Raw genomic sequence first — 19574 nt, 5'->3', positions numbered from 1 at the left:
GAAAAACGAAGACTAGCACAATTTTCAAGGTTACCTGTGCTATTTTAAAGAGAAAATTCTAAGAGGTTTTCTAACTTAACTTTGTTGCTTCAACTGTTTTTCAACTATTCCAATTGGCTCAGCTAGTTGTGTAAGATCATTTTTTGGCGTTCTTCGGAGCACTATGAGACAAAAACGACTTTCATCTTCAGTCGTGCTGATTAAAAATGTACGACATTGCATATTTATGGAATAAAGTAACGAAATTTCCAGATTCTAAAAATCGTACATTAAAACATTCTAAAAGGTAAAAACTGTAATATCAAAATATTTGTGCTATAATTTATGATAAAATAAATAAAAAATATAGTAATTAAAATTTAAATTATTTTAAAAGGTGTTTTTTATAAATATTTAATCCATTTATGATCCCATCCTGTTTACCAATATGTAATTTATTACATATTGAGGTAATTCATGTTTAAAAAACTTGACCCCCCCAAATGAAATGTTGAAATGCCGCCCCTGCTCACATGTTTCTAGAAACGGCTCCTGCCCCTCTTCTTGGGTGGTTACGTGTGTATAGTTTTGTATGTGTAGGCTTGTATGTATGTGCGCGCAGATCTGCATGTATGCACGTTGGTGTGTATGTGTATGAACATGCGTTTGTGTAGGACATGGATGCTACCGGCGAGGAGAAGCGGCTATCGGGGGACAGTCACGCCTGCAGAGGATGGTGGGGTTGAAAAAGGAACCAAACATCAAGGGTAGTCAAGTGAAAACAATTAGCAATCATGATTGCTCAAAAAGAAAAAAAAAAAAAACTTGCATAAATCTAGAGGAGGTATTTATACATATAATACACATTGCACATACATAACATCTGCTGAGAAGGAACATTGGGCATCATTGAAAACAATTCTAAAAAAGAAAATAAGAAAAAAAAATTACAATGCTGCCTCCTATTTGTCAAATCAATCAATCAAAATGGTCAAAACAATTTTTCGGAGGTCAGAATGACCTCCAGTGACTTTCCATGTGATCGACCCTGGGGGGGACGAGGGGGGGGGGGACGCAACTTCTTTCGTTCACCAGGGGCGCTAGACCCCATAGTTGCGCTACTGATTAAATTTTAGATGTTGCTCAGAAAAAAAGAAAATGTTTTATGACTGTGCACTGACTAATGCATATTTTTTATTTCTGAATCATATAACTGTAAAAGTATCTAACAGAAGAAAAATGAGTAAAACAGCTAATGCTAAATTAACTCCATTAAAATTGATAGAAATGTAAAATGAAATATTAGATATAAATAATGAAAGAAATATTAATTTTAAGTCTACATATTGCAATTGTAATATAAGAAAATAAAGAGTGATTTGAAGATGCATTTACTATTTTGAAGACTTTAGTTTGTGCTGATTGAAAATATCGGATGTGTATCAAAATATCGGATATTTTCGAAAATATCATATTTTCGAACCCTGCATATCATGCTGTATTTAATAAGCATTTTTATCAAAAAAAAAAAAAAAAAAACAAATACACTTCTTGTTACTCCCTCCCCCTGGTCACAAACTCACAATTTCATGACCCCCCCTCCTCCCCTTAAACTATGACATTATTTTTGGACAGCCCTCAATTCCATACAGTAGAGTTCTGGTTATCTGCCATAAACGAGCTAGCGGAAAGGCGGACCACGGTAATAGAAAGGTTTATATTAATGAAGAAATAAAAATGCTAAAATTAACTCATAAATCAATTAATGCGATTGATTCACATTTCATGATCAATTTAATGCCATTGGGACAATTCCCCCAGTTGTAGACTCATTAGTAAGATATTACTTACGCTCCCTCGCAAGCTATTGGCTGACACATGTACACACTTATGCCTGCAAGCTATCGGCAAACTATTTTCCATTTGTGCATTAATTTATTAAATAAAAAATGTAAATGCCGCTGGTACGAGGGATAACCCGGAAAGGTCTTGTATTCAACAATCTAAGAAAAGTAGACGTACCCTTCTAGAAAATAGGTAAAATATATGCTTGACATTAAAATCTTAAGCAAGCTAATTTTTCATGTCTTGCATTTATTTTCAGTGCTGAGTATGCAAATCCTCAGCAGGTGAGTGATGTAACCTCTACGGAGCAACTTGCTTGCTGCTGAAGGGGTGTCCAATGCAGTCAACTATGTCTTGGACCAATCTCACAGCAGCAGTGTGGTGCCATTTAGTGCTGCATCTGCATCTACTAGCTCCAACCACAACAGGAGCATCAAAACTTCGACGGCCGTCGAGCTTCCAGTCATTCCAAATGTCATCCGGACCACCACGATAAAGTTGCATGACACTTCCTCCTACCAGGTTATTATTTAAGTTTATTCTTTTGTTTAAAGGAATCAATACCAGTTACTGGCACTGCATTTGTATTGTTTTAAAGTTTCCTCTTTATTTATTTCACACTATAGGACATTTTTCACGGAAAGTGATTGTATAGATAAGCGAAGTGGTTATTGACACTATTGATCTTTGTATGCTTAGTGCTGGGCAGGCTATGCAAATTGTCTGATTATATGACACTTGGTGACTTTTTAGGCACACACAACTTTTCTGAATTTTGTGATTTCCATCTATAATCATTTTAAGGAAAAGGAATGTTCTGAAAACAAAGACAAATCCAGCTTCTGATTTTAGAGGAACTCGGTACATAAATCACCATTAGGAAGGGGATGAGGAGTCACAATTGTAGTAGCCAGCCGCAAAGCAGTGGGATTGGGATCTCCGTTTTTTAATTACTGAAAATGGAAGTTTCCTAAATGCAGTTATAGTTTTTCGACTTCTGTTCATTTTAAGAAGAATCTGACCCCTGGATTTACACTTGCCTGAGAAAGAGTGAGTTTTTTTTTGTGTGTGTTTGTGTACATTTCATGTATGTGGAAGCTTTGACTGAAGCATAATCAAATGCAAAGAAGCAATAAAATCATCCAGCTAACTTTCATTCAATACAAATAGAATCGTGATACAATAAAGGAGCACTGGATGTAGCAAATGTTGGTACCCCTTTAGGCTGAGTACTCGGTACTCGGCCAAAGTGCTACTCGGTACGTCTCTAGTTGTAAGTGTCGTAACTAATTTTAACATCTTACGGTAAAGTGTTTGTGAGTAGTGCAAGATTTATATGTACATACCAGTGCCAGCTCACCGGTATGTTGTTTCCGTACTGCTGTTCTGGAAGCGTAAACTCCCCTTTCACATAAAATTAGTTTAAAATTTTTTCACAATTTTTCATTTTAGCCCAAGGCACTCATCATATCTTAAATTTGTTTTTATATCATTTTTCTGGCAATGCTGTGAGCACAAACACTGAATAAGAGCAGCATATTTGGAGCTTCGAGCATCTTACATATACTGGGAAGAGTTAGGAAGAATTGAACCATTTACGCCAAATAAAATGTGAAAAACTATTTCTAGCTTTCCCAGTAACTGTAGTAGAAGCAGGAAATAAAGAGCAAGACAGCAGACAGAGGGTTCCCATGGGTCAAGAAAGGCATAGAAAAAGTCGAATCGTGAAATTTTTTTATTTTGATCAAAAAATTCAATGTTTTGATCAAAAGTTAGGGAAAATCAATAATTTTGTCAAAAATCTGGGAAATCATGTCAACCAACCTGGAAAAATGCTAACTTATGTATTAACTTCTGTGGTAAGTAGTTAACATGTTTTTTAGCCACATAAACAACGAGGCTGCAAATTCACCCTATTTCTAAGTTCTTTTTGTTGAAATTTAACATAAAAACTTGAAGGAAGAAGGGCGGCAGTTTTCAGATTTGCCCCTACTGAGAAAAAAGATCTGGCACTGTGTGGTAACTAGAATGAGCATGTATATTTGCATATGAAGCAAGTACTTAAAGATTTGTTGTATTTGTGGAAAAGAAGCATTAAAGATTGAATATTGAAGTTTTGATTTTAAAATGAGTAATAGTTCATTTTTGCATCTGTTTCAAAGGAAAGCATAACTTTTAGATTTATATAGAAAGTCGCTAATTCAAAAATCAAGTCTTGACTTTAACAGGTTTTTCAGAAAAAACTCCACAAAAGTGAGGAAAGTTTCCATTCTGACAGTTAAAACACTCGGAGAGTTTTAAGAGCCAAATCCTAACCTGGATAAATTGCTGTAGGAATTTGATAGTAACAAATTTACTGCACTAAAAATATGCATTTCAAACCTTTTCACATTCTCAGAAGTCCCAATGTATGTCAGTATCCTTAAGTTGCTTGTCCGACTATCTAAACTAGGTTCAGATACTATAATCGGCGCTCGACTGTAGTGTTTTTTTAAGCTCTTGTTAAAAAACAAAAGAAGGGATACTATTCGTTTTAAATTAACTATTCATTTGTCGGTTTTCCGAAAATACTCGTGTTAGACACTTTATACAAAGAGAACTAAAACCTTCACCAGATTTGCTGAACTTTCATCTACAGTATAAAATGACTGACAGTCTTCCTGCAAACCGAATCATTTATTTTTGAAATATTGTTTTCTTCATTCCGTAAGCGGAGCAGCATTTTAAACATTCCCAATACCTTACTGTCTAGAAGGTGAACACAGAGATTTATTTTCTGGCAAAACTTAGTTTTTCAAACGAATCCGAAACTTAAAAACATTTTTTCCCCTGGTTGTTGTGATCGAAAATCAGGCTTTTAGTTTGTAGCAGAAATTTACTTGATGTCTGGAGATTCGTTTTCCACCCTAAATGTTCACACTTCTATTGTAGCTTGATTAAAATAGTGATCCGCGAATTCCTCGCATCACTTTTTGGTCGCGCCGCATAAAAAATAATAGCGCAAGTGCACCGTTACTTTTTCTTGTTTTCACATTAAAACGCTGGCTGAGATAAATATTATCTCGGAGTATAATTCATTCAGTGTTATTTTATTGAAAATTTGCAATAGTAAGACAAGGTTTTCATGGAAGCAGATGCGCGAATAACATAGCAACCTGCGATATCTTTTAAAACATCGCTGTTTATATGTGATTTGGCAGTCACAATCTCTAGTTATTCGTTGCTTGTCTTCCAGCCAAAAGTAACTCTCCGGTTAGAGAGAAAATGTTCTCAAATTCGGATCATAGCAAAATCTTAGAATTGAACAAGATTGGAGTCTCAAGTATCATTCATACATGCATTTTCGTATGCTAGTGTCTCTGCTAGCACATGAAGATTTTTTTTTTTTTTTTGAAGCACCCAAGTATCTTTTATCATAAGTATTTCAATTCAGCCTTGCTAGTTTAGAAAATATTAATAATTCATTTCAATAATCACCAATGTAAGCTTTAGTTCTTTTTTGCTCATCAATCGCTTGTGTTATCTTTTCTGGATAAATTCTTCTATCGGACGATCGGTCACAATAGGCGTTTCATGGAGACTAACATACTGCTAAAAACCAAAATAATAAAAATAAAAACCAAGGACTGCTAGTGCATTGGTTTTATTTTATTCTCAGACATTTCCGTTTAGTTTGAAAAAAAAAAAAAAAGAGATCAGAACACTTTTCGGATTATTGGGCTGTGCTACCTGTTTTTTTGAGCTTAGGCACTTTGGAACCCACAAAGGGGCTCTCACTTTTGCAACATTTGGCAAAACGGTAAATACCTTCCGATTTTTTTAAAAAGAAATATCTTCGATAAAGACTAAGCTTTTAATTTTTCTTTTTTATTGGTTACATGGAAAATAATAGCATTCCCTTAGATAGCGCTAAAGTGTCGATGTTACTAATTTTCAATGGAATCGGCCTCTGATATTTCTCCAACACAAGCCAGTGGTAATCCCTTTCCTTAATTCCTTATTTGAGTTTTCTCATGGGTTATTGCTTTCATACTTAAACAAATTAATTAACTGATTTTAAAAAGTGACTTTTTTTACTGTATCCAATGGGGTGGGAGGATTTCCATCGATGGCCCCCATTTGTTGGTCGTTCACCCCATTGGTCAGTATAAGCAATGCATTGAAGTGAAGATATCTTGTCTTCAATGCGTTATTTCTACTCCCGAACTATAACTGAGGGTTGAATACTTAAAGTCAATTAAATTTTCTGAGTGTTACCACAGTGATTATGCCTCCAGTTCATAAAATTATGGTAAGTTTTCTTTCGGACATTACTTTTTCGAGAAAATAGGATCTTTGGCGCTTTATAAAACTTAATTAAATAAATTGAGAAGAAGACTAGGGGCGGGGCTAGGTTATCCTATAGTTACCACCGTGTCCCCCGAACCATTACTCATTCTTCAGAGTTGTAAATAGTTTGAGCTCGTGGTCGTGAACAGTTAGAAAAACTGCAAGTTTCTGGGTGCTCATATACCACAGCAATAATGCATGTAATTTACAAGCCAATAGTAAGTTTTATTTTATTATTTTTCCTCCGGAAAATATCTTTAATGGTTTAAATGCCCTTAAAAAAATAAATTTCTTTCAAAGGGATTTAAAAATGGCGAAAAACGTGTACGTTTCCTTTCAAGGAGAACGAATAAATATTATTGAGTCAAACATATGCCTCAATTATTTTAGTATACCTTTATGGTTGGATTAAAACTTTCTACTATGTTTATTTTATTTGTCATTCGCTATCATTAAACTAAATATTGTTTTATTTATTTGTCCAAGTCATCTCCGCGAGTAAAAGAAAATAAAATGGCGCCATTTAATAAAATATTTTTCCATTAGTTTATTAAAACGGGAAATGATTTTTTTTTATAATCTGAATGTTGAAAGTTGTATTCATTAGCTTTTGATCAGCTAAAATCGCAGTTTTTTCTGTCATTTTTTTAAATCCCATCGCTTGCACTTAGAAGGAAGACTTCGTAGTTATAACACGTTGTTATGTCTTTGTTCCACAATCTTTTTGCATCGGCTTTTGGTTTGTTACCAAATTTTTAAATTCCAAAATAATAAATAATACTGAGCAAACTGAGTGATTGTACAAACCTATTTTTTTCGTTTTTTCTTTTTTTAAACTGGAAAAAAAAAAAAAAAACTTTGTAGCGAAGTAGTCTTAAAATGAGGGTAGCAAAGACTTTTTTTTTCTCAAACTAAAAAATAAAGGAATCTAGGGAAGAAATAGTAAATTCCCTTGTAAATACAGAATAATTAATCGGTATTTAGAAATATTAATTCGTAATGTTTTGATTTTTAGGTGTATAAATGTGAAAAATGCTTTTAAATCTTTCTATTTTCTGTGTGCAGAGTATTGCATACTTGAAATTTTCCACTGGTTTTTTAGTTTAATTTTTGTTTTAGTCGTCCTTAAACTTATTTTGAGCTGACATCAACAAGATGGCATTTGTTAGGCCATACCATATGTGTTTTTTTTTTTTTTTTGCTTGTTAGTTCATAATGCCTTTCTAGTTGAACCAATGTTGAAAATTTTTTTTTAATAGCTAGTGGATGATCTTACTTAAATCTCGTACCTTCGTTTAACCGTATTGTTTCTTTCGAAAAAAGTTGTGTGTGAAAAACGGTAAATTTTGTGCAATTTTCCTATTTAATGAAAAAATATGAAACTCATTGTTTTAAAAATTTGTTGCCTTTAAACATTAATAATAATATTAATTATAACTAAAGTTTTGAATGAAGCTTCTTTGAAGCAAACATAAAATTTATTAGCTTGCTTTGTTCTAGTTGTCTTTTTTAGTGAAAACTAATTAGTGAAACATAAATTAGTTTGGGAATAACCTTTAGAAACATGCTATTTTAAAAATAACGCATAATTATAGCTGCAATTTTCTTATTCTGTTTTATATAAACACTTTCTAGCAAATGGTAAATTAAAGTTTTTCAGTCCAATATATTTAACCGCAAAAATAAACTAAAGCAAAATGAAACTCAATAATTTACAACAAGCTGTGGCTTCATTTAGTTAAGTATAGTAGACCCTTGTTTTACGCGGGGGTTACGGTTACGTTCCACGGAAATGCTGCATAAATTGAGACCAAATACTAGTGTTAAAATAGGGGTTTGGTTCCGTAGATAACAAAATACTTCATTCTAGTGATGACTAATTATATAATAAGTTTAATGTGTACTTATATCGACTTTTATGCACAACATGTATAAAGAAAACATAAATAAATTTCGTGTTCGGTTTATAAAGAGGAGCTGGCTATGATAGTCTTTTTGGCAGCCATTAAGAATTTTTCTCTAATTCTTTACAGAGCATTAACGCATCTATGACCACTTGGGTCATTTCCATGATCGAATCTTCCTTCACAAACAAATCAGGAAGATCATTCTATTGTCTAGGAATGGCTCAAAATTTTCAATGTGAACCTTTTTTGGTTGTGCGTCATCGTTGTCGGTATCCTTGTTGGTTTTGGCCTCCTTTGTCACTCCTAAAAGCTCTTCTTCTAATAAATTCTGAACTGTGTGAGTTGAATAACTTTACTTCTGGAAAGAGCTCTGGAACCAAGTGCAGTTGATTACGCGTAATCTGCATTCTTTAGGAGTTTGGGTTTTGAAAGAGGAAAAAATTTTATCTGTCTGCATTGTCGCATCCACCTAAAACCAAAACTTATCCGCATAAAATAAAATAAAGGTGTCAAATCTTAAACCGCATATAATCGAAACCGCGTAAAATGAACCAGCATAAAACAAAGAAGTATATGAAGTATACATAAGTATAGAAAGTACGAAAGAAGTATACTATATTGAAGTATGATTGAATAAGTGAGTTATTATGTGAACAGATCTAATTAAATTTACATACAAAGAACTCACAAATATTGCCATGCTAAGCACAGGTGTGCTTTAACAAAACAATAATTGTCACCAAGTGGTTATTAGTAATTTTATCTATTTAGGCATAAGGCAGATTTAGGCTGTGAATTCTGGGGGTGCAACAAGACAGGGGATGTGGGGGGGAGGGGGATACAGCGCTGCCAATGGCGACTAAAGCTACTATTTTGACGGCAAAAGCGACTATTTAAGTCAAAATATGGGCAAAAAGCAACTAATCTGCAATCAGTTATTAAAAACGGCGACTATTTTAGTAAATGTAATTAAAATACTTAAAAAAGTTAGTTTTTTCCCCTCTAGGAGAAAAAATTGTAAAAAAAAAAGAAATGAAAAACCTCTTAAGTTTACCCCTTAGTTACCGGGGAAAATAGGAAAAGTTTGACCGTGTTTAATTTTTAAAACAATGGTTTTAAAAAGTGGGAAAATTAAGTATTAAAACATTCACGACCAGAAATGTGATGTTTATATTTTTGTATAAAAAAAGTTTCGTTTTTACCGTTTGCGATTTTCGTAAAGGTATCGTTTTCGTGAGTGTGATTTTTGTAAAAGGATTAGTTTTTGTAATCGCGATTTCTGAAAAAAAGTTTGTTTCCACTCTCCTTTTTTGACTGTTTTTTGTTTTAAAATTTTTTGCATCCATACTATTCATTCATTTTTTTGCAACTAATAGAGCTAATTTTCTTTCGATTGAAAATATCATGAATGAGCACTTCAAGCTCTTTTTTTTATATACAGTCAGTCTTTTGTTGTCTTTAATTAACAATCAGACAATGATAAATTGTACTTGAATGTGTCAGTACTGATTTCTCTAATGTTTACTCAGGATTGGGCTATAGTTTGAAAAATGTCTTTTGAAGTTTTCCTTTTCAAAGGTTGTTTAGAGAAAATTTGCCCACATGTAGGTCTATTCCACTTCATGGCAAATGCTATTTAAAAAAAAAAAAAGACTATTTTAGAAACTATTTTCTGTATCTGGTAATGATTTTGGAGATTATTTTTCATATTAAAGGCAACTAAAGCTACTATTTTTAGTAGCGGAACTCAGTGACAGTGCTCAGTCTCAGTGACAGTGGGGGGGGGGGGGGGGGATCTTCCTTCAGAAAATTTTGAAATTTTATAGTGGAAATATTGGTTTCTAGTTGATTTCAGAGTGGTTTTATTGCACTGTTTACTGGAATAATGTGTAAGGACTTTATAACGATTTTTAGAAAGTATATTACAATAGTCATATTCTTTGACTTTATTAGCTATGGTCAAGGCCCGATTAACCTCTGAAGTTAAGGGAAGCTAAGTCTCATTTTAGGCCCCCCCCCCCCACCTTTTATTTTCAGTATATATCTTCTAAAAATTCCATGCACATAGAAACAGAACTTACTCATGCTATATGTATTATTTCCAAAAATGGCCAAGCAGACTTCCAATTAAAGTTTATTCCTCCCTCCCCCACAAGACATATTGAACTTTTGTATGTGACATATTTTTGCTACTCCCATTCGCAGCAGATAAGGAATTAAGGGTGGTTAGTTGTTGTTTCAGATTAATCACTTCATAAAATTTATCAATTGTGATAAAAGTATATTGTAGCACGTTGGGAAAAATTCCACAGATGAAAATAGCTTGCTACCACATTTTTCAAACTGTGTCCTCACTCTTTAAAATTTTTCCAAAATTTTTATTTTGCGAGTTCTAAGGTTTAAATACAGTAGAAGACCATTATAACGGACACCCAGGGACCAGGCGTTATACAGGTTTTTGCGTTATATAGATCATTTCACAAATTTTGAAACTAATGTTCAGAATATGTCTATATATTAGCACTTGAGAATGAGTTTTATTTTCAATGAGTATTAAAACACCAATATTACAATTAGTTATTCACAAATAAATATGTTTCACAATCAAAAGAAAGTGCAATATACTGCACTTCTGCTAGCTTCATGGTTTGCATAACAGTTGCATTTGCAAGAGCCATCTGGTATTTTCTGTTTACTGTGAGTACTAATTTTCATTTAAAAGCTTTGGATTAAGATGGAAAGATGGAAAACTGTTTCAAAATTTATTCTGCCTAACTATTTTTATGTTTGCAAAGCAAAACAGGTATTTTTTAAACTTAAAAACCTATTGTTTACATCTGAAAAGTTGTGCAGTTTATAGAGAATTGCGTTATATAGGTCGGCGTTATAATGGTCTTCTACTGTACTGTAAAAAATACTTTCAAAAGCAGAAACTGAAATTTTAAAGAAATTAACTTGCATTGTAGCTGTAGAAAAAGAAATGTTTTTTTTTACAAAACTCCTGAGGAGAAATATATATTTTCTCCTGATAAAATATATTTCATTCAAATTTTCTTTTTAAATGCAACCAAAAATGTTGAGGATGCGGCGCACCTCCCGGGCACCCCCGTAAATCCGCCTATGTATTTAGGTCTCAATTTTTTTGAGGTATTATTAGTGCGAAATATTAAAAAAAAACTTTTTCTCAGAAGTTTTTGTGTGTCGAAAAAAATAGTATCCTGCTATTTTTTGTGTAAAGTGCTGAGGATATGAAAACTTAAGAGCTAAAGCTTTTTATCTCAGAGCCAAAATTGGAGTCCAAAAATTGCAATTTTCCGTTTATTAGAGCATTGTATGTTCCACATCGAGCCAAGTGAATGTAACTCTTTAAATAAAACCTTTTCAATTTTTTACCTGGGTTAAAAAAACGTGCGTCCCATTCGTTGCATGTGCCAGGAAAAATGTTTTCTTCTCTCCTTTAAAATTACTATTATGTGGCTTAGGTCCTTCTGGCTCTGAGTTACAGAAATGTTAAGCATTTAAATTGGTTTCTGGGACAGTTACCGTTTTTCTTAATAATAATGTAGATGCAACTTTTATACTTTAGAAATGCGGCATTTAACTATGTACCAGTTTATTAAAACAGAGTACTAAAATTTAATTTTTAGCCATTGAGTATGTGTTTTTGTTCGATAATGAAAGCTAATCCGATCTTACACGAATGCTCATGTAAAAATTTAACCTTTTCTACTTTGATGTTTTTTAAGACGCCAATTCTTAAAAAGGAAATGCACGTAAAATATTCATATCTGATTGTTTTTCACAAAAATATATTTCAACTTATTTCTAGTGTGAGTGAAGCATTCAGTAAATAAATCTAGAAAAATTAAATATTGTTATCCACTATAAATAGTCATATAAAATTTCAACTTCTTATATTTATCCATGTGTGTTTTAAATTATCTTAAAATGTAATGTTTATAAAATAATTATGTGTGATTTATATTAGGAAAAACTTGCTTTTATGCCTCCTACACCTGGTTATTTAGAAAAAAAAAAAAAAACCCCTTCTGCTGTCATAATTGACTTACACATTCAGCTGTTGGATATAGATAAAAAATATTGTTTTGGGGTTTACACAGTTTTAAATGGCCTGAAATTAAGATGTTATTTCCCAAAAGGCAGATTCTCTTAGATTTGTGTCAACAAAATAAAAGCACACCAAAATCCCTTCATCAAAATAAGGAAGATGTTTTCTGTATTACTTAGAAATTTATTAATCACATTTTACTAAGCTATTTTTGTCGTATCTGTGCAGAAATTCCTAACCATAACTTTTTAAGAGCCAATTATGGTAAAAAATAGTATATTTAAGGCTTTTGAAGCAACTGTTAATGTAATTTAATGTTTTTTTTTTATTTGGCAAAATAATTCAAATTGCAAATTTTTTTTAAAAGGTGTATACGCATTTTAGTTTTAGAAAATGATTATTTTACATCAAAAGGGACAGGGGGATTTTCATTTATTCAATGGACTTCCTTTAAATTCTTAGCATGGCATCGCTATGGGGGTACAGCTACAGTATTAAATACTAGTTGACCCGTGCGGAACTCCGCACTGTACTTCCAATCGTTTCATAAGGCATTTCGTTCTTTAAAAATTTCAAAGAAAGAATATTAGGAAGAAAAACCGAAAAAAGTAAGCACACAAGAGAAGGCATGTAATTTGAAGACATCAGTAACAAAACCTCATTAAATACAACGTTGTGATAATTTGATCATCGCTACCCTTTTGGTTGTACATATTTTCAATGCAAATATAAATATCATTAAAAGTGGCTGAGTAACACGTGAAAAATCAGTAATTTTGCACGTGAAAAAACAGGTTGTGGCAAATACAGTCCTGCCCATGTGAGCATCTGACGGAAAAAAAAGAAACATTAAAGCGATATTTAGTGGCATGGATTCGAACTGGCGCCATTCTGATTAACAGTACGATGCTCCAACAAATCTAGCAACTGCGCCTTCCTTTTCAAATGCTGTTCATTGAAGGAATGCGTAATAAAACACAGTAAAGAAAGCTTTTTGCCGAAAAAAATATAATAAGATCATGCGTCTATATTTTGTCATTAGCCAGCATGATACGATTTAAAATTATTCGTAAAACATGGAATTAGATTAAAGAATGAGGAAGATCTCACGTAGCGATTGAAACAAACATTCTAGAGAACTAATAAATTCGGTTGAAAAAATAAGTTTTTATTTTTGAATATTCAACAATTTCCCATAGCAGGCTTCTTTAACCTATACAGCTTAAATGCCCACACTTGTTTTTCTTTTAATCGAACACTTAAAATTCAAAACCAAAACCAGTTGAACTGAGTCCGTTTTTTCGAACATAGACAAAATGCTTTTTTTTTTTTTCAGCCGAAAGCAGAGGAGTAGAAAATGATTTTTTACTAATGAAGTTGATAATATTTTTAATGTTTTCTATCGTATTCAAATAAATAATTAAAGATTATGAAACTCGTAGTTTTAATTTGGCGTAGTATTTTTTCATTTGTACAAATATCAAACACTGCTATTAGAAAAATCTACATTTCAACATACAATGAAAATGTTTTTCTGCACAAAAAGGATTCCCTTTGAGGTATATCTACTTTTTTTTTATGCTTACATTATGATCAGTGGTCTGAATGGATTCAAAGCTTTAAAAAAAAGGGAAGAACACCTTTCGATTAGCAGTCAACTTATCTGAATGATAACTGTAGCCTGCATAAAGGAGTCGAAACACCAAATAGCATTCCCACTGCATTTATTTTATTACGTGTGTCATCTGTTGTATGTTATGAGTACATGTAATGCGTAATATTAATGTAAAATTGCTATTATGTCGGACAGCCCAAACTGGCCCGAAGTTCAGACAGTTTATAGCCGAACGCTCTACCAGAAAAAAACCCCCACAGGTTAATTTTAATTTTTTTTTCTTGCCGAGAAGTGTTTTTATTTTTGAAATTTTTTTTACAATTTGTTATCGCAGGCTGTTTGAACCGTTATGGCTTAGATGGCAGCACATATTCATCATTTAACAGCACGGTTAAAATACAAAATAATTTGAACTGAGTTCTTTTTTAAACGTAGCTTTTCAAATGTAGTAAAAATGTGATACGCTATTTGTTTTTTTGCAAAAAGAAGAAAAATATATATATTACCCTTTAAATTGAGGTAGTAATTTTTTTATTTGTACAAAGAGTCAAAAACTCATTAGAATAATCTATATTTCAACATACAATTTATTATATTTTACTGAACAAAAAACAATTTCATTGTAGTCTGAAATCTTAAACCTGATACTTATATTTTCGCTTACATTATGCTTTAATTTTCTTACCGGAGCCAAAGCTTAAAAAAAAAAAAAACCTTACAATTGAGTATCAATTTTGCTCCGTGTTGCATCAAGTTTTCATAACAGCTAGGAGCGTTTCTATCTCATGTATTCCCTCATATTTGTTATTCATGTAATGTGCGATATTTTTCTAATTTTTTGATGCAGAATGTCCGGACGTGGGCCCGAACACGCATTCTCCTGGTTACCAGTCGAACGCTCTGCCGATCAAGCTATTCAGCTCTGTCGGTAACAGTGCAAGTTACAGTTATAAATTTAACCGAAAACCTCATTCTGGTTCTTTAAAACAGGTTTTTTTGCCCGAAAAAACTTTTAGACCGTGGGTATATTTCTCGTCAGTAGCCTGCACGATAAGCTTTAAAATAAGGTGTAAATCAAAAAAATCGATCAAGAATTGAGGAAAATCTCGCGTAGAAACCAAAAACAGGCTACAGAAATAATATATAAGGATAATCAACCCTTTTTCTATTTTGTCAGTACAACAATTCCTGCCATTAACCATGATGTTTTATTGTTTTGTTGTCTTTGAAGCATTGATGTATATGTCCATCTTTATTAGGTTTCTTTAGTGTTACCAGATTCTGTGAAATATATTTTAAAGTGAAAATATTGAATGGAATCTAGATTTTCTTCAAATGAAATCTCGAATGTTCTTGTATCTGTTTGTAATTAATCAATATAGTTGTACAAAAGAAAAACAGATTAAATGGAGGCATTTATCTACATGTAACATAGTATAAAATTGTCAGAAATGATGCCAATTGTTTTGTAATGTAGTAAACTTTAAAGGTTTGTCTTTTCTTTTTTTAGGCAAGATATGGGGTGAAGCGAAAGTCCAATGAACTGGATTCAGTTCCCGTTGTCCACTTGGTCGTCGACAACCAATCACATAATCAGAGGACCCAACAGCAACAGCAGCATCGCCAGTCCGATGCTCAGACCCAGCCTCAAGTACAGACAGTGCCGCAGAAGAGAGGCGGTGATCATAGTCACCATCACAGCTCTCAGAGGCACCACTACCACCACAAGCACAGTTCGAACACCAGTTCCTTTAAGAACTCAACTAACAACAACGGGAACCAGAATACCACAAAGAATAGCTCATCCGGAAGTGAAGGGGACTATCAGCTTGTGCAGCATGAAGTCCTTTATTCCATCAACAATCAGTATGAAGTGCTTGAATTTCTTGGTAGAGGAACATTTGGACAAGTAAGCAATCTTATTTTATTTCATATTTTCGATTTCATTCTATTAACTATGATTAATCTTTCAATTTAATCAGTTTTACTTTCAAGAACATGTTTTAAAGTGTGCTTTTATAACCCTTTAAATACCACAAGCTTTGTGCTCTTAAAACTAAAAGAATTGAATGGCGGCAAAAATAATGTGTATGAAAACCGCTTCAGTAGATTTTGTGTAAATGGATGAGGCATATCTGAAAATATGATCCTTTAAAGATACAAAGTTACAGCTATTTTCTAATATTTGATTAGGTTATTATTCAACTCAGAAATATTTGGATAACTAATGACATTACTTACTTTTAATCTTCAGTTAAATAGTAATCTTGAACAAAGGTAGAAGTATGAAAGTGTGAATGCAGATGTGAAGTTGTGTTGAAAGAATTTGTTATGTTTTTAAGATAAAATTACGGTGTTGTTTTTAACATTAATTGTTTTTGCTAATATTAAGATTCTGATGTCTCAAAAGAAAAATTTTACTTGGTATTTTTGAGGGAGTGGAAATAAAAAGAGTTCGGAGAAAAAGCTATAACTTTGAACTGTGCAGATACTATTGAGATAGAGACATAGTAAAATGCATTAAATTTCAAAATATGATACCCACATATCCCCCAATTCCATCCCACTTTAGATCCTAAATGCAATACCAACTGGCAAACCTCCAAGGAGAAAAATTAGATCGCTGGATTGTTTGCAAGGAGACTTTAAAACTATAGAATCCTCAAATTAGAAAAGTCAGGCAGAAAATAGATTCAACTTCAAGAAACTGATGGAAAAGACCACATCCCTAAATGAGTTGTCAAGTCAGTGATGATGATGAAGTATCAAACACATTGAAAACATATAATTTATAAAGTATTTGTTAGGCATCTTATGAAATAAATTTTGAACTTCAGGGACACATATTCCACAGGTAAAATGAAGGGGTAAATCTCAAAACTTGCATTTTTTAGAAGTTCCTTTGTTAAACACGTTTTAGCTTGCCTTACAAACTATGTGTACACCTTAATGAAGTTTTGCTAATTATAATAATTATTAGAGCCAGGTCAAGGATTTCAAAAATTTGAAAATTTCTAAGTAGATTCTCCAAAAAGTAGTTACTTTGAGACTAGCCCCTTTCATTCTATGAGCTTGCTATGTTCCATTATAGAAGGCTTAAGATGTTCATTTGAGAGGTAGTTATATTAATTAGCTTTTATGCATATTAGACTTTTGTGGCTTCTATTTATTTAATTGTAACTATAGTTTTTTGTGTCTGAAGTGCTATTATCATTGTTTTATTTTATTCAATATAGGTTGTAAAGTGCTGGAAGAAAGGGACCAATGAAATAGTGGCTATTAAAATATTGAAGAATCATCCTTCTTATGCTAGACAAGGGCAGATTGAAGTTAGCATTTTGCATAGGCTTAGTCAAGAAAATGCTGATGAGGTGAGAACTATGTGTTGTCTTTTCAACTGGAAACTGCAAAATAATTTCAAAAAAGAATATTACCTAGTTTTGAGATTTAGTTAATAGATTGTTTTTGCTATGATAAATCAAATTGTTATAACATTTTAAACCATGATTTGAGTTTAGGCATCACATTTGAATTTTGAACGATTTTAATATTAAGTGAGGGATAAAGATCAAAATATTTGTCGTTGTAACGCATTGGTTCCCCTAAAACCATTCCGCTATTGAAAATCAGATTTAAAATGTTTAATATTGCATTAAATATAATGCGAGAGCCTTTTCCTTAGAATCTTTTACCTGGGACCAGCCCAATTTACTGCCATGATATTGAAACTATTGTGATTTAATATTTTGTGTGATTAATTGAAAAATAAATTTTAAAGAGGAAGAAACAAATGTTCAACCTGACTTAATAAATATACCCATTTGATTAAGGAAGATAAAATATAGTATCTTATAGAAGTGATTTACAAAATGTGTATTGCAGTGCTGTCCGAAGCTGTGAAGTTTTCACAGGTGCGAAATTTTGCAGTCACTTCACAAATAATTAAAGGTTTATTGATTTTGAAATTTTTTTATATTTTGTGGCTTTCCTGCTTACAGTTGAATAGTTTTATTTGCTTTGCTTTAGTTATTAATCACTCTTACTTTAAAAAGGGGGGTGGGGTTCCTTAGGGAAATAGTTCCAAAAAGGTACTTTGCCTCAAAAAAGAAAGAAAAAAGGAGATATTTTCATAGAAAGTCAAAAATATCGGTTATACTGACTTAAATATTCATAGAGCCTGTCTTTTGTTCAATGAGGATAAACACTTTTTCAATTTTTATTTATTCTCAGTCAGATACTACTTGGTTAAATGAGTGTATATAAACTCATTAACATACTGAGTTTTTAATTCCAGTCTTTTTGCTTAATTGCTGCATTTTGTGCCAACTGTGAAATGTTATTCAACTGATTACTTATGTTTCACAAATCTATTTATAAAGTATATCAATCTAAAAGTTAAAATAATGTTCAATTCTGAAGTTTTTAAATTATTATTTTTTTTATTCATGTAATTCTTAAAGTGTATAACTTTCTTTTTTGACTAAATGCATTTCGTTTGTTTTCATTTACAGTATAACTTTGTCCGTGCTTATGAGTGCTTCACACACAAGAACCATACCTGCTTGGTGTTTGAGATGCTGGAGCAAAATTTATATGACTTCCTGAAGCAGAATAAGTTCAGTCCACTTTCTTTGAAATTCATCCGTCCCATTCTACAACAAGTATTGACAGCTCTTCTAAAACTCAAGGTTAGCGTCTTGTCATGTTGTCTGTTTTCTTGATATCCTTCATGAAGGAGTGATTTATAAGTATTTCTCAATACATTACTTTTTATGTTGAAATGATGCTACCCATTAAATCATAACACACTTGTAAAACAATTAAAAGTTTCCCCTATTTTGTATTTGTAAATGCAGGGGTCTGTCTAGGATTTTTCACAGGGTCCGTTTTTTGTGAAAAATCAAATAATTTTGTGAAAATAGAATTAATTTTGTGAAAATAAAAAAAATTCGCAAAAAAAAAAAAAAAAAAAAATTTTTTTGTTAAAATGAAATTTTAGAATTTAGAGATGGCACAAACTGCATCAATCAAACTTAAAGTTGAGTGTTTTCCTCTTCTATGACGAGAAAATCATTCTGGATCTTTTTTCTGATATTTGGCGGGGGGGGGGGGGGGGCATCGCTCTTTCAAGTATCAATATGTATCTATCATTTTGCATTATGTTAAATTATACTAGATATATTTCTGTACAATATTTAAAATAATTGTAACAAAAATATAAATATATAAAACAAAATTCAGAATAGGGTTCAGCATTCAACTTTTTGACCCAAACACTCTTAAAAAGCACAGAATTTCATTTAAAACTTATAAATTCCGTGATTTTAACAAAAATAAACAGATATTTCAATTGTTTACCTCTTGTTTACCTCTTAACAAAGCGTAATAATCATCAAAAATTCGAAAAATCGGATTCCCATAGCGGATGCGAAGAGATCGCAATTCTCAAAGTGAAGGCATATACGTATAAAAACGGCTTGTAAAAGAAATATTTTTGATAAAATTACTTTAAAATTGCATTTTAGGGTCCTATGATAACATATCATTAATATCTGTGGACACAGTTGACCCCTCCCCCCCACAAAAAAAATAATAATAAAATAAAATAAACCATCTATTCAGCATTTTAATTTTTGACTCATAACAGAAAATGGAATTTTGCTTTAAAAACTTGAAATGAGAGTTCTAACAGAAATAAAGAGACTTTTCATTTATTTGAATCCTAATAAAGCGAAGTTAGCTTGAAAAAAGAACAAAATATGATTCTCATATTGGATGTTAAAAGATTGCATTTTTTAAAATGTAGACATCTAAAGAAAAAAAACCGGTA

The 19574-nt window shown here is 32.2% G+C and overlaps 1 protein-coding gene across 1 annotated transcript in view; it reads left to right on the top strand.

The window, feature by feature from the left end:
• Positions 1 to 2135: 2135 nt before the first annotated feature.
• LOC129233682 (homeodomain-interacting protein kinase 2-like) overlaps positions 2136 to 19574 on the top strand; it is a 40958-nt gene continuing 23519 nt past the window's right edge. The window contains 4 exon segments of the mRNA XM_054867662.1: positions 2136 to 2346; positions 15255 to 15653; positions 16981 to 17115; positions 18256 to 18432. Of these exon segments, the coding sequence (XP_054723637.1) occupies positions 18319 to 18432 (114 nt within the window). The 5' untranslated portion in view covers positions 2136 to 2346; positions 15255 to 15653; positions 16981 to 17115; positions 18256 to 18318.

This window comes from Uloborus diversus, unplaced genomic scaffold (genome assembly GCF_026930045.1).
Source record: "Uloborus diversus isolate 005 unplaced genomic scaffold, Udiv.v.3.1 scaffold_625, whole genome shotgun sequence".
Lineage (NCBI taxonomy): Eukaryota > Metazoa > Arthropoda > Arachnida > Araneae > Uloboridae > Uloborus > Uloborus diversus.
This window is presented reverse-complemented; position numbering and strand designations above follow the sequence as displayed.